Source organism: Thunnus maccoyii, chromosome 7, assembly GCF_910596095.1.
Source record: "Thunnus maccoyii chromosome 7, fThuMac1.1, whole genome shotgun sequence".
NCBI classification, from domain to species: domain Eukaryota; kingdom Metazoa; phylum Chordata; class Actinopteri; order Scombriformes; family Scombridae; genus Thunnus; species Thunnus maccoyii.
Genome location: NC_056539.1, coordinates 3,002,882 through 3,023,311, shown reverse-complemented (window position 1 = coordinate 3,023,311; position 20,430 = coordinate 3,002,882). Strand labels below are relative to the sequence as shown.

General features: G+C 38.5%; 1 protein-coding gene across 12 annotated transcripts in view; it reads right to left on the bottom strand.

The window, feature by feature from the left end:
* The window catches only part of mcf2l2 (MCF.2 cell line derived transforming sequence-like 2), a 157,936-nt gene that overhangs the window by 104,948 nt on the left and 32,558 nt on the right, over positions 1–20,430 (bottom strand). For 10 of the 12 annotated variants that reach the window (XM_042415841.1, XM_042415842.1, XM_042415847.1 and 7 more), the window contains 2 exons: positions 8,102–8,185; positions 1,799–1,913 (listed from right to left, as the gene is read on the bottom strand). In XM_042415841.1, coding sequence (XP_042271775.1) covers positions 1,799–1,913; positions 8,102–8,185 — 199 coding nt within the window. Of the gene's footprint in view, positions 1–1,798; positions 1,914–8,101; positions 8,186–15,236; positions 15,500–17,509; positions 17,825–20,430 lie in introns of those variants that run through there. The other 2 variants (XM_042415844.1, XM_042415845.1) reach the window with 2 other exon arrangements.

Below are 20,430 nucleotides of genomic sequence, written 5' to 3'. Positions count from 1 at the left end.
AGAGAGGGTCTGTAATAGAACTGCTGCTTTGTGCGTGTGTGTGTGCGTGTGTGCGTGTGTGTATGTGTGTGTGTGTGTGTGTGTGTGTGTGTGTGTGTGTGTGTGTGTGTGTGTGTGAACAGATCAGATAGCCTAACACTGGAGGGTGATTGCTCCTGAACATCATTCATCTTGTGCATTTTAACCGGTATATGTTCTCCTCTATGTGGTAATGTTCCAGTAAGTGCAGGAAGTGAAGTGGTGTTATGTTTACTAAATTTAGCCCTACAGCTAACACAAATGAGCCTGTTTAAAAAAAATTAGGAACTATTGTACACATAGCTATTGTTATATTGTCCTGTTGGCTGGCTGTAAATGACTAGAACTTTAGAAAACATTAGGATCCATGCGGAGTTTAGCATATGCTATAATAACAGGCTGTGCTGACTGAATTAAAGCCAGAACATTGCACACTGAGACCAGCACTCTGCAACAAAACGGATTGATTATAAATTATTATTATCATTATTGTATATTTTTATGTTATATGGTATATCATGGTTTTCTGTTTATAATGTATATATTTCATAGTATTGTATTGTAGCCTATCAATACTACATAGTGTGTGTGTGCGCATACAGTATATTACCTATAGCACTTTATACTTACATACACTATACACTCATACATGTATAGTACACACATCAGGCTGCCTGCATTTGTTTCAAACATATATTTGCACAGATATATTTCATATTTTCATTTAGTCTATATAGTCTAATATATTTATCTGTCATCTTCAGCGAATTTCCCCTCTAGGATCAATAAAATGTGATCTTGTCTTATTTAGTATACTCTGTGTGGCTCCATGCTAACCCTTTAGCATAGCCTACATTAGTTGACTGGTATAAGCTACATGCTGAATATAAAAACACAATCCTATCTAGGGAACATAGTGCTGCTTCCTCAGTGGAAACAGGGAACATAATGCCTGTCAGTTAGAGATTTGGTCTGTTTTTCATTATGTTTTGTATTCATTCTACCAGAGATCACTCATCGTTTAGCGGAGATATATACAGAATATAGATGATGTGTTCTCATCACCTCAGGTAAACAGACCACAAGGACAGTCTGCCAGAACAACTGGGTCAATGCTAGATTGCCAACTAGGCAACAGTTGTGGGGCCCCAGAGCTCCAGGGGCCCCTGAAGCTCCACAGTGTGTTGTTTGTGCTGATTTAAATGGATGCACCACTAAAGCACAACATCAGCTGACATGATAAGAGCCTTTAAGGTGTGTCTGTCTGTATTACCTGATCTTGAGGCTCTGTCTTGTGTAGAAATCTAATTTTAAGACCTTTGTTATTTCACCTTTGTGTTTCTATGTTGCAAATTCCTAAATAACTGTGTATCTGTGGTGATCCACAATAGAAAAACTGTACAATTTGCTTAGGGTGGGAGAAAAGGGGGCCAGCAGCTTGTTTTCGCCCTGAGGGCCCCCTTGGCTGTGCCACTGTAGTACAATAAGTCTTGATTTTATATGTCGTAGTACCTTCTGTCAAGCTGCAATGATATGACTGGAATTACACCCATCAGTGTAAATGTAATAGAAATCATCATATTCTGAGCTCGCTGCAAGTTAAGCCATTACAGCAAATTACATCAAGTCATGTTTAATGTGATTTTGTTATGTGGGAGAGTCTGCGAGGTTAAATAGAGGTCTTAGTCATCGATGTCCACTGAGCAGAATGTGTGAGTAGAAGAGCAGGAGTGTGATTATGTGAGGACTGCACTGATGAATATATAGTTTATGTGAGTACCTGGGGATGCTGGTCAGGTAAGTGACTACATTGAGGAAGTCTTCTTCTGGCACTTCACTGAAGCCTGAGTACTCTGGGAAGGTGATGATGGGGGCGCCATCTATCCCTCGCCCGCCTGCAACAAACACAAACACATGAAACAGAAATTTTACTTTCCTTCCCTCTAGCAAAAACTCATCCTGAAGTCTTTAAAACTGCATTCACATGGTCGGTTTTTCCAATCCTCTTCATCTTTGTTAACATTAATTCCCTATTTAAGTAACTTTAAGGTCAGTATATACAGTATATTGTGATACTGTAAGTATGTTATGTGATGTTTACACTTATATTCAAACTCAAGACTACATGTTTTAATGGCTGCATCTATCCATTAAATATTCTACAGTTATTCTGAGTAGAATGAGTATACCAGATTGTATCAACTTTCTTATCTTGTCATTTCATTAACTGCTTCTCAGCCCTGCTGTGGGGAAACTGTTCATCGACAGTGAAAGGAAGAACCAACGTTTTAGGACAATAAAGTCATACAAGTTGTTATAGAAAATCCTGAAAAAAAATCTTGACATTTGAGAACTGCCACAGTTCAAGCATGTTCCCATATCTAACACCTATACTTACACTAAACAGTCACAAGATGGCGACCTTGAGCTAACAATCCTCTCAACTGAAATATTATGAAGATGTGTGTAATTTTAGAAATCACTAATGTATGAAGGGCAGAGGTGCACTTTATTTTGACATAAAACATGCAAGTAATCCTCTCTCTCACACACACACACACACACACACACATTTCACACATTTAATTTTCTCCGCTCTGTCGTGATCATCTTTCAACCACACACATCCAATTAACTTGCTGACGATGGAAAATCTATACCTGACGCCCTGCAGGATGACTGGAATGTGTGTGTCACATATGTCACGTTGGCCTTGGAGAGGCTCAGTAGGAAAGTGCTGCACACAGTGTGTCATATTGACCTACACTTGTCCCAGCAAGGTGACAATATACAATATATCATATGAGAACATGTATCATGGCCTTTGTGTGCCTTAGCTGAAGAGAAAACAGGCCTTAATGTTCATTTCTGTATATCTTAGCCTTCTTGTTTTATGATCTTCTCCTCACTCACTGAGTAAGTGTAACTGTAAGTGAAGGAGAATGGGCACAGTCACATGTGACAGAACTGTACATGAGAAAAAGATCAAAATATCGAGCCAAAAGACCATAACACACCTACCCACATCTAACACATTAGCACAGATGCACATATGGCGAGGGCCATAAATCAGGCTTGTGTTTGCCCCAAACTTACGTAACTCTGAAGGCAAGTAATGCTGAGAGAGGGACTTTTTTTTTGGAAACAGTTGTTATTTTGGCTGTTGTGAGACAGCTGAGAGAAGGAATGAGAAGCATCCCTGCAGAACCACATAGGCTGCCGTGCCGCCGCTACACAACACATCTGGAAAAGTCTGAGGGCACCCAGTGTGAATGTTCCTGTCTGAGCTTTTCAAAATATAATTATGTGAGTTTCCACCAGCTGGTCTGCAATGAGAAAAAGTTCCCAGTGTAAAAAAAAAAACACAACCATGATAAATGTATTGTTTTTCCTTTTTCAGACAATGACAATGAACAAACCACAGCCATGCAGCATCAGTGGACACTTTCATATGGGACACTTCATTAGGCCAGTGATGCTGTGCTGACATTTGTAATCCATTCAGTACTGGAGTGTATTATCATTTCATTCTTGGATTATAATCTTGCAACAGCTGCAGGAAGCTAAATCTAAACTGGGAATACAGAAGTGATGTCCATCTGTACAAGAAGAAGTGGATCACCTTTTGTGTTCCTTTAAAATGTTAGATGGGCTTGAATTGTAATAACATAAGAAACTTTTCATCTAGCCAGTGGTGGAAGAGGTACTCAGATCCTTTACTGCAGTAAAAGTGCCAATACAGCAATGTAAAAATACTCCATTACAAGTAAAAGTACATAAGTATTATGAGCTTGATGTAGTTAAGGTATTGCAGTAAAAGTACATAAGTATTATGAGCTTGATGTAGTTAAGGTATTGCAGTAAAAGTACATAAGTATTATGAGCTTGATGTAGTTAAGGTATTGCAGTAAAAGTACATAAGTATTATGAGCTTGATGTAGTTAAGGTATTGCAGTAAAAGTAGTGGTTTGGTCCCTCTGACTGATATATTATTATATATGACATCATTAGATTATTAATAGTGAAGCATCAGTGTTAGAGCAGCATGTTACTGTTGTAGCTGCTGGAGGTGGAGCTAGTTTACACTACTTTATATACAGTTAGCTAGTTTAGTCCAGTGGTTCCCAACCTAGGGGTCGGGCCTCTTCAAAGGGTCAGCAGATAAATCTGAGGGGTTGTGAGATGATTAATGGGAGAGGAAAGAAGAAAAAACAAAGTTCTCCACCGCTGCATCTAGTGCCAACATTAGGTCAAAAATTCAAGTTGTGCAATTCTTTGGTTTATGACCAAATACCTGAAAAAGTATTGACATTTGACACCTGCAACATATCTTTATTTGGTGAGCTGGGACCTTTAAATATATGATATAATCTGATGCAGTTATTAAAAGGTTAGTCATGCATCCAAAACTCTCCCTGAATCCAAATGTAGGCTTATGTAAACAAGTCTAGTAATACCATCAAGTAGTGCTGACAGATGGAGAGTATCCTACCAGACAACACTATGATTAAACTTTCCAGAATGAGTCCATCCATTTCCATTCAGCCTGGAACCCTGAGCTGTGTGTTACAAACAAGAACACACACGCACACACACACACACACACACACACACACACACACACACACACACACACACACACAGGAAGACCTGGTCTGATAAATCTCCGACTAACTGCTGTGTTATCTGGATGTGAACCAGTCACCCCCCACATATCACTCCACTTGATTTCCCCCTCTATTCCACTCAAACAAACAATCACAACACCACTCAAACAGTCCGCTGAAGGGCTTTCTGTGTGTGTGTCTGTCAGAGCATGTTAGTCATTTTTGTGTGATTTCCCCTGTGAAGAATATGAGAACCAAACAGCTGTGTTACACATAAAGTCCTTCCCTCTGTGAATCCTGCTGATGATATGACACATAACACCAGCTTCAAAACTGCTGGGACTGAGCTGCAGATTCAGTATGTATCAGAAGGATTTAAAGTGAAAGTTTCAGTTCCAGCAATCATGAAGGAGAAGTGACAGTGGAAATGGCACTGTGAATAAGAGGATGTTGGTAATAACTTTATATACCAATAGAGCTTAACACGGGTTTGTTGCCATTTATGGACTAAAGTGAAGTGAAGCTGTGTTCGGATAGACAGGACATTATTGAGATACAGAATGTCGCAACATACAGCACAGACCAGGAGGGAAGGGAGTTTTTTGCATCTCACTGGAAAGAATAAGGTGGAGTGGGTCTTTTATAACATCAACACAGACAAGAGGAGGAGGGGGTCTTAATACTGTACTGTAATATACAAGGGAAGTGTTGTCTGTTGTAAACACAATAGAGACAGGGGGAACTGTATGTAATAACATACAGTATAATCTAAATAACAGTGACATCATTGTAACATTCGCCATTGACCCAATTTTTTGTTATACACAAATTTTGTCTCTTAAATTCTGCTTTCTACGGAAGCCCTGAAAGGCAAGTGAGAAAATGTTTTTTCTGGAGATCCAATTTCTAAGTCTGATCTTAATTCTTTTCTCCCTTGTGCTCAAGAGTTAAGGAAAAAAAATTCACCTATTTTCACAGGTGAAAAAAAAACTTAGAAAAATTATCCTGGCAAAACTTCTTTTTTTTTTCACCTGTTTCACAGATGAATTTTTTTTTTATTTTTTATTTTTTAAATGGAACTTAGAAAGATTATCTTGGCAAAACCTTTTTTTTCCCACTTGTTCTTACCTCATGAACACAAGAGAGAAAATCATTAAGATCAGACTTAGAAATTGGATCTCCAGAAAAAAAAAGTTCTTTCTTGCCTTTCAGGGCTTCCGTAGCTTTCTAATACTGGCTACGGTAAAAAAAAAGTAAGTTCACACAGTCTGCTACACATCTCTCAGAGCTGGGAACACACGTCCACATGTTTTAGGAGGCGATGTGACCTGACACCACCACATCCACAACAGATATCAGATTAAAAAGTTGTTGGTGCAAAGTTGCATTCAGCGTTAACTAGCTTACAGTTAGCAGCGTATTACTTTGCGTTGCAGCAGCAGCTCCATGTTTCTATGGTGAAAAACTGTAAGAGCTCTGATGCTTAACTTATCAGTCTGATGATGCAGGTTATTAAGTTATTAAGATGAAGCTGATTTATCAACATGAATTAAAGCTTTTCACCCAAATATGTAATATATAATACCTATTTTATTAATAATATAATTTAGAATAATCAGCATGTTACACAGCAACAACAACAGCCCATGTCATGGGAAACTGGACTGTGCAGTGTAATAGTGTAGTTAACTCAATGAGTCTCCACTTTGCACTCTGTGTTTTGGATGAAGAAATATTGTTTTGAACAGTCACACTCTTGCTTATGATATAATGTTGTTATATACACATACAAAAAATAAGACATACACACTCTCTGACAAGTCACCATGACAATTACAACAGTAAAGACCAGCTGATCTCAGTCCCGTGTGGGAGAAATTATCTGATTGGCGCTGCTGTGTAAATAGAGGTCGATGTTGATGATTTTCCTCCAGCTATGGCAGTCCATCACACTGTTAAAAGTTTGTTAAAGGTTACTGTCAGTTTAACTAAGTGTTGAACGAAGTTAACTTAGACAAAACAGCAGTTTTTGCTAGAACGGTCAACAGACTTGGTTTCATGTACTACTGGTTAGAGGTGTGGTTAAAGGGCAACTCCACCAATATACACATAAAGGTCTGTCTTCTTTAGTCAAAAGGAGTAATTCATCAACAAACTGGGGGCAGGAATTTAAAAGACATGGACATATACTGGGGAGGGTGTGATATGAATATGCTATTAGTTGCATTATTGGAATGCAGGATCCAGTGTTTTTGGAGCTTCACCCACAAAAGGGCTAAATCAGGATATGTCGGCCCTGCTGCATGGCTTGTGACCATTCTTCCTTTTAAACTATCTCTTGTGAGTTTCCCAGCTTTATGAAAGTGCAATGCTAAATTTTTTACAAAAAAAAAAAAAACAGATTTCATGAAAAAAGCGGATCAACAACTTTCACATCAATTTTATACCTCCACTCATTTAAATGTGGTTTTGTTTCCTGTTTCAAGAAGACATTGTTCATCACATTTTACAGTCAACAGGTCTTCTTTTAGTAAGCACAGCTCAGAACACACTTCCAAATATAGAAAGTGAAGTGAAAAATGGAGAGAAAACAAAAACAGGCTGCAGACGAACCATCAGAGTTCAGTTATGAGACAGGTGTTCTGTGGAAATTGTATTTTTAAAATCCTGTTTCTACTTCTTTTTTCAGAAAACCAGAAATAATAGTTTGGTGTAAAACACAATAGAGAACATCCAAGTGCTCCAATCTTAGTGTGGGAAATGTTGCCCTTAAGGGATGAGATCACAGTTTTTCGAGTCAGTCTTAAAACAACATTCAAATCGAAGCTTCATATTAGCTTCAGTTGATTAAGAATTGATTTTTGCACAGAATGAAGACTGTGGAGTTTGTCTGCCATCACTTTTACTGGAGTGCCGTGAGGAGAGGATCTTCTCATGGCAGCATGAACCGCAGGAATGATGACAGCAAACATAAACGTTATCATTAGAGATATGCAGAAAGCCCAGTATTTGTATTTGTATCTGTATTTGTTGAGGCAGCAAAATTATTTGTATTTGTATTTGTATTCGAATAAAAGTGGAAAAGAGGCTTAAAAATCCTGTTTTTGTTTTTATTATGCTTTTAATTTTAGAAAATTAAAGTGTTACAATAAGTGTTCATGAATAAATTACCTTATGATATATATGCATGAAACAAATATTTGTAAAAAACTCATTATTTGTGCTTTGTCGAATAATGTATTTGTATGCAGGCACACCCCTAGTTATCATTCTACATATGGGCATGTAATACTGTTTTAAGATAGACTTGAAAAAATGTGAAATTATCCCTTAAATTTGTGTAACTCAACATGTTGTGTCTTAGATCAAAAACTTGCTACAGTATTATGGTTAAAGTTAGACTATCATTGTTGCAGTTTACATTGATGGGAGCTGGTGGTGCTGACTGTGAGACAGTGGGGTGTTTTGTTACGTACCTGAGAGCAAGGCAAACTGGCGATGAAGCTGCTCTATGATGTCTACAGCGAGCAGGGGCCTGATCTCCTGCTGCATGATCTCATCTGTAGAGGAGAGACACACTGATCAGACATACACACTAACATGTATGATCGTCCATGACTACTAGACAATCAGTGAAGGCAAACACACATTCAGACGTTCAAAGAAGAGAATCATAAGATCAGTCATTTAACCAAACTGTAGCTAAACTGATCAGAGGTTTTTTCTAAAGCGTGAATTCATAAATACATACTGTGAAGATGGCAACTAAAATATCTTTTAAAAATGTCATCAGTTTAAGGCTCTCCATAATAAGAACCAGCTGTAATTCAGTCACATTATATCAGACTCATTGAGTGTTCATTACATACCACAATACAAAAGTGTCTGAATCTGAATCTACTCTCAAGTGGGGCTAAAGTAACAAAAATGTAAGGTCATAGGGTCATTAAAATCAAAAGGTATTATGAAATATCTTGTGTTCAAAGTGGACATTTTGAGCTGAGGCCAAGACCAAAGCACTAGCGAGGTGTATCTTGGCTGTAGACCTCTGAATCATTGCCCATATCTGCAGTTTGTTCAGTTTGTCCTTGTACTCGGAAAACAATCAAGCCAATTAGAGCCTTGAAGGATTAAGAATGTCAACTTCCTGTGCCAGAGGCTGAAAAATAGCAACATCCGTGAAAAACTGTGACAGAAAAACAGCCATAAAAACAAGCAGCTGTACAGGTTGTTTCAAGGCGACTTAAAGAGAGTTAGATGAAAATGGAGCTTCCCAAATCCCACTGACATTTTTTTAAATAACTAAAACTGCAGCTTTGTGGAACATAAGCTTTCTCAATAGTGTATCACATTGTTCACTCCATATGTTTAGACAAGGACAGTCATTTTCTATCTAATATCATTTATTATTCAATATGTCTGTTTTTTGCGGCCGTTGATGAACCAGCATTTCCCATAAGCCCAAGACCATCGCTGGTTCAATGTCATGACTCGACAGATGTGCCAAGATCATGGGCAAGTTCAAAAGTTGAAAAAATGACATCAAAAGATTGTGTTGGAGAATTTTTTTAGATATGGATGAAACCAAGTTACTATGATGTGAGTACCCATACTGCCGTGCTGGTAAATTTCGATGGGAGCTGTAGTTTTTTAATTGTGCACAAAGTAATCATTGTATAACTTTACTCAAGTCACAAAATTTAGATAGATGACTTCAACTCTCTATAGAAACTTTTAAATCAATGCTGATCATGCTGAAAAATGTAAAGTTAACTACATAATGAAGTGAAAACAAAAAGGCAATTGAGTCTTATTATCAGGCCAGGAGAGATGGTCAGACTGATTAACTGACCAACATGACTATTCTTAGGTCCCATCCCAACTTCACCAAAAGTAATTGAAGAAGCTGCCAAGAGAGCAGAACTCAGAACATGTCACATGTCTATCTTTCTGTTCCCTTCCATTTCAGAGTTCTACCTTTTAACAGTAATCATCCATCCTCCTGACCTCATCAGACAACCTATTTTTTTTTGGTAAGTTTCAAAATTGCTAAGCTTCAAAGTCATCTGATTTAAAAGCGGTTTTCTACCTCATTTGGTGAAAACTGGGTCATACATGCATGCTGTCATTAAATGTAGCCTATTCTGTAACTGACCATTTCTGACATATGTGATATATATATATATATATATATATATATATATATATATATATATATATATATATATATATATATATAGGGAAGTTGAACAAAGCATTCCCAGACACAGCATTGAGTGTGTCTGTGTCTCCATGCGTAAGTCCTTCCCCTGCACTGATTTAATGATTATTATGGTTCCCCTGCACCCTGAAGCTCTAAGCACACTGTATAGTGAACAAACCTTTCTCTGTCACTGAGAATAAAGACGTGCATTAATACTGACCATGCTTTATTACTCTAAAACATGCCTGGCTAGGTTGTATGCTGGTGGGGGGGAGGAGGGGGGGGGGGGGGGGGGGGGGCTGAAAGACAGACTTACAGAGAGAGAGAGAGAGCACACTGGCTGGCCTTTAATGGAGTCAATATCAATACCTCTGTTCTTAGTATCTGAGTCTGCTGATCTACCGAGGATATTAAAAATCACACATCACAATATCACACACACACAAATGCATACGCCACCTAAAATCTGTCTTTTGAGCATCACACTTAAACCACACGCTTATTCATTAACAGAAAGCTAAGACTGTGAGGCATCATAAATATTCAAAGGGTCTTGATTATGTCACGACACATGATGTGAAACTTGAGTGAGAAATTTCACTCTTGATGAAAACAGTCATTTCACAAAAAGAACACAAGGTCCAATCATTAGTTTCTTCCACAGCTTTCAACCACTTCTTCAGTGGATAGAGTCCAGTTAGAAGCTCTGGGAGAAGCTGGTAAGTAGACCTTGAGTAAAATTATACTGTATATATTTTTTGTCAAATAACTTTTTAAGGAATATGTGAAACCAGACACTGAAAGCATTGGAAACCATTGGAAACATGTGCAGGGATTAGCACTTGTAGTAGTGTCATTTTGTCCAAACTAAAGGTGTAATACAAAGCTACTATCTGTATCTGTCTATTTCACAAAAATATTTATATCTTACATACACTGTATGTTTATCCTTCATTTAAATGCCCACAAACTACAAACAATAGTACAATATTTTAACCACAAACTAAAATTAATCAAATTTAAAGCAGCAACTGAGTCTAAGTAAAAACTGTGTAACTGGTCTTGGTGGAAATGGTGGAAATACAGCAGGAGGTTTTAACGGTGGGAAAAACTGGTATGTATATTGCATACATCTGTTTTAAAATGTTTTTGAAAATGAGAAATCTAGTAACAAAAACCTGAAAAGCAGTACAATAGGTCATAAATGCCAGTGGCCTGGGTTGGATGGATGGCTCAACAAAACGGGAGACCGTTTCACATTTCCAATTGTGAGTCAACTCTGTTTTTTAAAAACCATGATGACAATCATCCCCTGACTTTAACCATGTGGTTATTATTGTAACCATGGCAATGGAGATAATAACTTAAACCCACACCATGTTTCCTTAACTGTAACAAAGTGTTTATTTTAAAACTATGATCTTTTCCTAAACCTAACCAAACCTCAACCATAGTGCTGTCACATCATAAAAAATCATCATTCTTCAGATCTGTTTTTGGAAAGCACAGACAAATGATGTCGGCACCAGATTAGAAAACGCACCTATGTGTCCTTCTGGAGTGCATGGTCAGTTTGAAGGACTAGTTGGGTTTTTTGCATGCACATTTGAGATAAACTAACTTCAGTTTATCAGTTTCGGTCTTCTGTCAAGTTGCACAAGCTGCCAGGCTTCCACATCAGATCATGAGGTAAAAAACACTCAAGCTTTGTTCTGCAATGCACAACTAAATCTAGTGAAAACTGTTTCAAAGTTACTGAGGATCAAACTTGCTGAATATCTTAATATTGAACCAAGAATATCTACACCTCCATGTTTTTAAATTCCAATGCTGTTCATGTGTTCAGAGCACATTATCTGTTCTTTTCCCAATAATTTTATTGAGTAAATTGTTACTTGTATTCACTAACATCCCCAGTCAAAACACAGTAATTAGGACTATCCTCCATGTTTAATGAAATTCCAACTGCAGAGTAAGGATTTCTGGCACAACTCTATCTACTTCCAAGGTGCACAGAGAAGGAAAGAAGTCTGAAGTCTCATAATAACTCCTTATACTTCCAGTGTTGCTGGAGTCTTGACCACTTCATGAAATTCCAACTGGACAATTAATGACCTCTCCAACAATAAAATTAAAATAGCTGCGGAACAGAAAAACCCTGTTGTACATAGTAATCCTCAAAATTCACTTTTACGGAAAGTAGATGAGGAAAAAGGTACTCAAAACACTGTGTACACAAAGGAGGATAGGGCAGAAGTGTTCTCTAGCTGTCCAGGAACATAGGGAACAGCGGGGTTATGCAACCAGAGCCAGGCACTTGAGCAGGGAGGATGCTCTGTATTGTTGGAGCATCAAAGTAGAAAGGAGTGGTGCAGACAGACATGATGTATGGCCACTTCAAGGCACGACAAAAACACTCTGTTCTTAGTAACTGACTGAAGAGGCAGAGGGGAAGTGCAGGAAGAACTAATATAAGCAGCTGTCAGATACACAGTCAGATACTTGTAAACACTCTAATGAGACCAGCGGGATTCTTGATTTGGGAGAATAAATATAGAAACGTTTTCTAGCCACACACTACAATTAACTGCAAGCTAGTTAACTGTCATTTGTTTCTATGTTGGGAAACTACTCGTGTTCATTCTAACCACAATTATGGTCTCATGAGAAAGCTGGAAACCCTGAAGGGCCTCTTGAAAGGTCAGGACATCGCTCAGTTTGACAAAAGGAGTTCCTACTTAGCAAACTAAGAGCACTGTAATAATGAATGACTGCCTCAGAAAAAGGTAGACTGTCTGTGCCAAGCTCAACTGTACATTAGATAACGTTTTTCCAGAAGGGAGTGACAAAGAAAGCACTATAAGATCAGGTTAATTACAGAAAGACATGCTACTACAATAAAATGATCCTTAAGCCGTGGATGAATCTGCAATGCACAATTTACATCCAGTGCCGAAGTTTAGTGCCAATGCAGCAAGTCGTTTGCCCTCGATGTAGTGAAGCGAACAGAAAGGATGTGGAGGTTGGAGTGGTGGATGAGAGTGCAGCACATCTGACTTTCATGCAGGAGACTGGATTCCACAGAAAGGCCCCCAACGTGGAGGGCCCCATAGAGAAACACAGGTACAGTACAATGAAAGGCAGTTAGTATCCAACCAACCAGACAGCAAGTGTCTATAAATATAAGTATCTAAACAGGATAGACTGTATGTACGGTAGAACACGTTAGATATATATGAAACATATAGGTGAATATTGTCTCTGTTGGTGTAAGATTGAGTGCAATATAAATAGGGTAAATATAAATAGTGGAGTGCAAAAGAACAGTGCAGAGTTTGGGTAGTTCTGTTTAATTCACAATTTTGTAGACTTAGAGGAAGGAAAGAGTCACCACAATAACTTTCAACAGTCTCAAGTGGATTGTAAACCACTGCGCAGTGTTTTGGCACAGATAAGCCTTTAAACTAATGGATCCATTTAAACCAGTTTTACTGAATCATATAATATTTCATTATATCACTGGTACAACACACCTCAGCCTGGAGCCCTAGTCATGGCGTGAGACGAGGGGAAACTCAAATGGTTCTGATAAACATATCTGAACAGGAGAACCAGAACCGGTTCCCAGTAGGTGAGATCAGTCCAAGTTCAAGTGTTAACATTCAATCTGCATATGGGCATACATTGCCTGGATAATGACATCCAATCCATTCTACCCACACCGTGATCAGATCTCAATAAGCAAACTAGCAGGGCTGATGGACTTGGAATGTCCCAGGTCAAGGGAATCAATGCAGTGGATAGGGGTCGTTTTTTTCCTAGCAAAGACTTGTACCTTTTTCTAGACATAAGATAGCAGGAAGAAGCGTAGTTATGTGACCTTTCAACTTGCTGGGTGGATTTTCTCACGGATCTGGTTATAATGTACAGACCCAGTACAACCCAGGCTCCTTCCACATATTTGAATACAGTTAGTTTGTACGTTGTTAGCTACCTACAGCTTATGCTTGTACAGTTGGCACATTGGCTTGTGTTAAACATATGTGAATAGAGCAATACCAAAATAAGTATTGCATGTGAAAATAGGATAGGTGTTGACAGTGATTGCCACAAGGTCAACTCAATAACTGTTCTGGAGGTTTTCATCATATCACACCTCATCTTCCTCAGCAAATTTGTCATGGCAGACGTTCAAATGTTTGTTCCTCTGAGCACTTAAAGGACTTTTGTCCGTGTTGGCTCGTCTGTATCATTGTCATTAAAATTCTTGGTTGTTCTAACTTACAATCTTCTTGAGTACTACCACATTCGCACATTTTCAGATAAGGTGTTCAGGAAAAGCATTTGATCTATCTATACTTGTTAGAAATGTGTTTATTTCATGTACAAACACATAACAGGAGCAGTTCACACAGTTGCAAGATATTTCAGAGACAGAGCCCGTAATAACATTTTGTTGACTGAACAGCCCAAGTAGCTGTAGCCTCAAAATGAAAAAGCAGCAGAACCACTGAAACACCAGTTATACTGCAGGTGGCTCTTGGAAAGCAACTCATGGAAGCTCAAGGAAGCGGGTGACAACTGATTGAGCACACACATGGCTGATCCTCTGCCATGCTGTCAGGTGTCTGAACTACAGGTTCCTATGGCAACACATTGACGGTGCCAACACTATTTCACCCCCTGTCTGTACACACAACATACTGTACGCACCTTGGTTGTCACCTTCATCCATCTGCTCTAAATTTAAAAGGATTAAGCAGCGGGATCTCACACACTGTCACTGCTGCTGCTGCTGCTGGTATTCACAGACAGACTGAGCTCAACATTCAGGAAGTAACCTCATCAAAAACACAGTGTGATCTATGGCAAAGACTAAAATCACCTAGATAACATACAGTGACACCATTTTCTTGCAGTTTTGTTGCTTACATTTATCAGTGTTGATTAGGTTACCGTTCAGAAAACACTTCCTTTCTTCTCTTACAAATGTTACATTTCTCAACAAGTGACTTCTATATAGTCTCATAACCCATACAACATTTTCAAGTGTGTGGTCTAGTGTGCCTGGTACAGAAATTGGTAATATTTTAGTATATTATAGATTTAACTATAGAAAGGTAATAGCGATGTATGAAACATATCTTGATCTCAATATCTTGAAAGAGCCAGGAATTAGTAAACTGACCAATAACTCATGTAAGTACTGTAATATAACATGTGAAAACTTGACACATATTTGAAAAAATCTGAACCCGTCCTTTAAGTATTACCTCTAAAATATCCATTAAATATCAAAAGTAAAATACTCATTATGCAGAATGGCTTCTTCTACAGTATTAAATGAATTTACATGTAAAAAGTATTTTAATGTTACAGGTGATCCAGGTGACGATTGGTCTAACTACCCGAGATACTGTTGGCCACACTCATGCTGCACCCACACAGCTGATTCCACTTCTGGCTGATTAGACCTCTTCTCAGCACTGAGTGGGCGTGTGCAGACTGACTGACATCTCCCTGACTCTCCTGTTAGCTTTGTTGTACCTGTTAGCGTGGGACAAAGTACACCTTCATCATTCTTGTTAGTTCAAGTAATTCTGCCAGAGCAGAATCCTCATCAGCCAAAATAGTGATGATCAAACAAGTTTTTTGTCATACAATAGTTTAGTGTTAGCATGGAGCCTGTCATTTTCTGCATTAATAAATGTTTTTATATTAACAAGGATCAAATCACTAGTGTTCTTCATAGTCACTTATTTGTTCATTAGTCCATTTGTTTATAGTAGCTCTGTTAAACCCACTGCTCACTCACGGCCCAACACCCAAACAGCAGACACACAAAGTTAGCGACCAGCTAGTCAACAGAGTGTAGCATTTAGCAGCTAGGGAGCCAGATATTCCTCTCAGGAATTTGTGAAGATCAAACCAGAGCTAAAAGCTAAAAGGAGAGTGAATACTGGACTTACGTTCACCAAGTGGACAGAAACATGACTCCAAATGAATGTGAATGTTGCGCTGTACATGCTGGATGTGTGAATAGGCAGCTGTTTGCTAACGGGTTAGCGATATCAACTTTAAAAGGTAACGAGTCAATGTTGCGTTTTCAGCTTTCGTTTGTCTATTTGGTCTCCAAATAGTATCCAAAGATGATTATCGTCATACTTTACAGGGCTCATGGTGAGTCAAATTAAATGCTCACCATGGCAAATACAAAAATAAGTGGATAAATACTGTTAACAAAAGAGCTAATTTAGTTGGGGTATTATCACAGTTTAGCTAATTTACTAATGTTACTCTGTTACTAACCTCAATGACATATGCATAAATCTAGCATAATATTAACCTACCTTGCATACAAATAAACGATTGAATTACCATATAAATCAAATGAAATGTACCTTGAAAACACATGAAACAAAAGCTAAATAACAACACACTAAAATAGAGTGGTCTGTCCATTCACCACTACCGTGCACCAAGAGCTTTCAAGTATGGCACCAATGTGCGTTCACGCGCTACACAGTGACGTAATGACCCTTCCTTCTTTTTAGTTTCCTTGGAACTCGCCAGGAACTCCAGTTCTTTATGATATTTTCCTGTTTTTGACCCTCTTCTCGTACATTTACGCTGTAATAGAATCCACACTCATCTTTCCATTGACCTTGTACACAATTGCAACCCATCAAAATTCTCTTTGTGTTCTGTGTGAACACACTTTAAAGTTGCCAGTGGTCCAGGTATAATCACTCTATATGCTCTTCGCTCCTTTAGTTTTTGGAAATTCCTCAAACATTAGCATGTATTGCTAGCATGGAACCTATCATTTGCAGTAAAATTGTGTTTGCTGAAATGCTAGCAAGAAGCCTGTCCTACAACGCTTTTGTCTTGGTGACGGCATAGTGAGTTTATTACCACAATCGCACATACATCAGTGTTTAATAACTATGAAAGGCACTGAGTATCAGAGGTTAGCATACAGCCAACAAATAACACCCTCCAGCCACATTCCACAGACTGAGTATCCCTGAGGCTGACTACCAGAAATGCTACTTTACTTTATATAACTGAAACACAATACAGACAGTATGAGCTCCATGTCCACCTCATTACTATTTAGCCTTGATATGCCTTGAAAAGACCATTTAAATATGCTTTAAAGTTAAAGTAACCATCACAGAAAGATCCATTTTAAAGCACAAGTAGGTCAGTAGTTAGCCTTGGGCAGAGCATCAACATAATGGTGTAGAGACTAAACTGAAATTCCATCATCAGCTGATTAAAAATAAAAGGAAATACTTGTTAAACTAAGTCACCTAACCAGCAGGCTCTAATGGAAAAGGCTGGTGAAATGGAAAAAAGATGACACAAGGCAGACAGGGAGAAGCGTGGCTGGCAACAGACATGCGTGTGTTCTTGCCCAACAGTTTGCTGTGGTGTGTAAACACAGCCCATGAGAACAAGACAGTGTGTTGAATATATACATATCTGTTCACATATTTAACAGTAGCCTACACGAGTATTTGCACTCTAAATATCCAGCTTTACATAACTTTTTCAATTGGTTTTGATTGTTTTTAAGTGTTACTTAAGTGATGAAGTGAGACTAAATTACTGAAGATGTCTATGCAGGTTTTACTGTGTGTTTGTATAGGTGTGTTTGTGTGTGTGTGAACATTACCTATAATATGTTTTACACTCTTCATCTTAACACCTTTGTGGCTTGAACACACGCACAGGCGTCAGCGTAAATCCCTCCAGGAAAAGCGGTAATCCCAATAATCTCATGGCATCCTAAATCAGTGAGGACAACACAATATCCAGCAGCAACCACGGTCAGTCAAAAGCAGCTGCTTCTTCATCACCATCACCATCCTCGTCACAAACTCTTGACTGTTCCAGACGTCCAGGCGAACTAAGCTCAAGCTCTCTCTCTCTCTATCTTTTTCTTTTCTCCTGTTTCACACACACACAAACAAACACACTGCCGGAGCAGAGCCTTGGTATTGGTCTCGTCTGTGGTCAGTTTTTCCAGCTCCAGCTGTAGCTGCTTTGAGCAGCAAACAGCCTATCAGAAGTGAGAGAGGGAGGGCAGTCAGACTGACTGTGTGTGTGTGTGTGTGTGTGTGTGTGTGTGTGTGTGTGTGTGAAAAAAGAAAGAGATGGAGGCATGAAGAGGGAGAGAAAATGAAACACAGAGTGGGGCTGAGCTGCAGTGTGTGTGTGTGTGTGTGTGTGGGTGTATGCGTGGGTTAGTGTGTGTGTATGCGTGGATCCAGTCATGTGTGTTTCATTTTTGCAGGCTGGATGTTATGCTCATCAGAGGATGTGTGTGCTGTTGTGTCTGGAAGCTTGTAGTATTTTCATGAGGTTCTTGCTGGACTGCAAAATGTCAGCCTGTGAAAGTAACCTTTATAGACCAGGTGATGGACTTGAACGGTGTCCACTAAAAGTCTTCAAAGAGCAGAAAAGAGATGAGAAGTGCAGGAACAAGCGTAAAAAAAAAAAAAAAAATTCAACATCAAAAAGCATGCATTTACTCAAAGAACTGTTTTAGCACAGTTTTATTTTCAGCTACTTTATTATAATTGCTTTTAATTATAGTCTGAACTACCCAACAGCATATAAAGTAGCTAAAATTAGCTTACAGTACTGTACTTTTGATGAACGATGACAGCGACAAAAACATTGCCTTTCCTGTCACTGCCTCACAATTAAAGCCACTGTGTGTTTGGCCGGTTGAACTCTTAATGTGATTTGGTTCAGTGACTTTATTAGCATGGTTGCAAAAGCAGCATTACAAGTCAACATACACAGATCTATTATAGAAGACAATTAATCACCATTATTTAAAATTATGAAAAACTATCCCCCAACTTATTGTTGATGTGTGCATTTGAATGTGTGTGTGTGTGTGTGTGTGTGTGTGTGTGTGCGCTTATTGTTAACAAAAATACTTAAGGAAACACGTGTGCCTTCCACCTCCCTGCTCTGTTCTTTCCACTGTTCTACTGTTCTCATAGCGGATGAATGAACTGTACAAAGTGATAGAATTATATGTAAACACACACAATACACATGCATGCATGTGTGCACAAACACAAACACACACACACACACACACACACACACACAAAGTCCAGCTGGACACAAACACAAACATGGAAACACATGGATTGTAGATAGTGACATACAGTAGGCACATAGAAAACTGCACATGCACTTATATACAGACACACACGTGCAGACACACACACACACACACACACAAACACACACATTGTTTTCAATACAATGCCTATTGAGTTGTCAGATGTGTTTTGGGAACTACTTCCTACAAGAGCATAAACACTACTGTATTCCCAGGCGGGTAATGTGTGTGTGTGTGAGATTCTTCATTATTCTCTCCCATTGTACATGAGCTTCTAAAACAAGAACTTTGACCGAAGGAAGCGAAAAAGCATGACTTGCGGTCAATTCTTTCATGAAACACACATTAATACATCCACATGAAACTGAGGTTTATCTAGAAACATCAGATTGTCACAATGCTAGACCATGTTTCCCACAGGTAGATATTAGGGATGTGCAGAAAGTCCAGCATTTGTATTTGTATCTGTATTTGTTGAGGCAGCAAAATTGTTTGTATTTGTTTTTGTATGCGAATAAAAGTGGAAAGAGGCTTACAAATCCTGTTTTTTTGCTTTTATTACGCTTTTAATTTTAGAAAATTAAAGTGTTACAATAAGTGTTTATGAATAAACTACCTTACGAAGGAACCCTAACCCTGACCCCTAGTAGATACACAACAGTATTACAGCTTATGCTCATACACCACTAACTTGCTTTGCAAAATATGTTTTGAAGGAAATGTAACTTCTACCTGGAAAACTGTATGTTCACTGGAAACATTTTCTTTTTCCAATAAAGGAAGTGTGACATCCTTATGGCACATACGCTGTAGGAATGGGGTCAGTGTGAATGGTTGGATGTACAAAGTGGTCTCATATCCTGCTTCCTACACATTGTTAGGTTCACGCAACTAAAACAAAAACTTATCTTGTCCCATGTATCACGTCAGGATAGATTTTTTTTTCAATATTTACCCAAGACTACTATCTTTTCCTTACCTTAACAAAGTGCTTTAAGTTACCTAGACATAACCTTAAAACATCAATTCTGCTTGCGGGTTTGGATATCACAGGAAAACATGAAATGCATTGAATGCTAAAGGCCCTGAACACCCACACAGGTGTTCCTGCTTATTCCAACTGATGAGACTTCTGCTTAGGTTGAAGCTGGGTGGAGCCATGCTAAAAGGTGTAACTTCTCCCACTCAAACAAATGAAAGAAGAAAGAAAACTAATAGGAGGGTTAGAATAAAGAGTCTAATTAGCAAAATAAGTGAGAACACTTGTGTGGGCAGATCATTAGTGTGTAGGGCTTTTCATATTTTGCAGATAAATTCTGTATGAACATGAATCTTATTGATGTATATGATTTTTTTGCTTTGCATTCACAAGCTCATTGGGGAAGACAGTCATCTTTCCAACTTCTGCAATTGCACATGAATGCATTGTTCTGACTTTTCAATTCAACTGC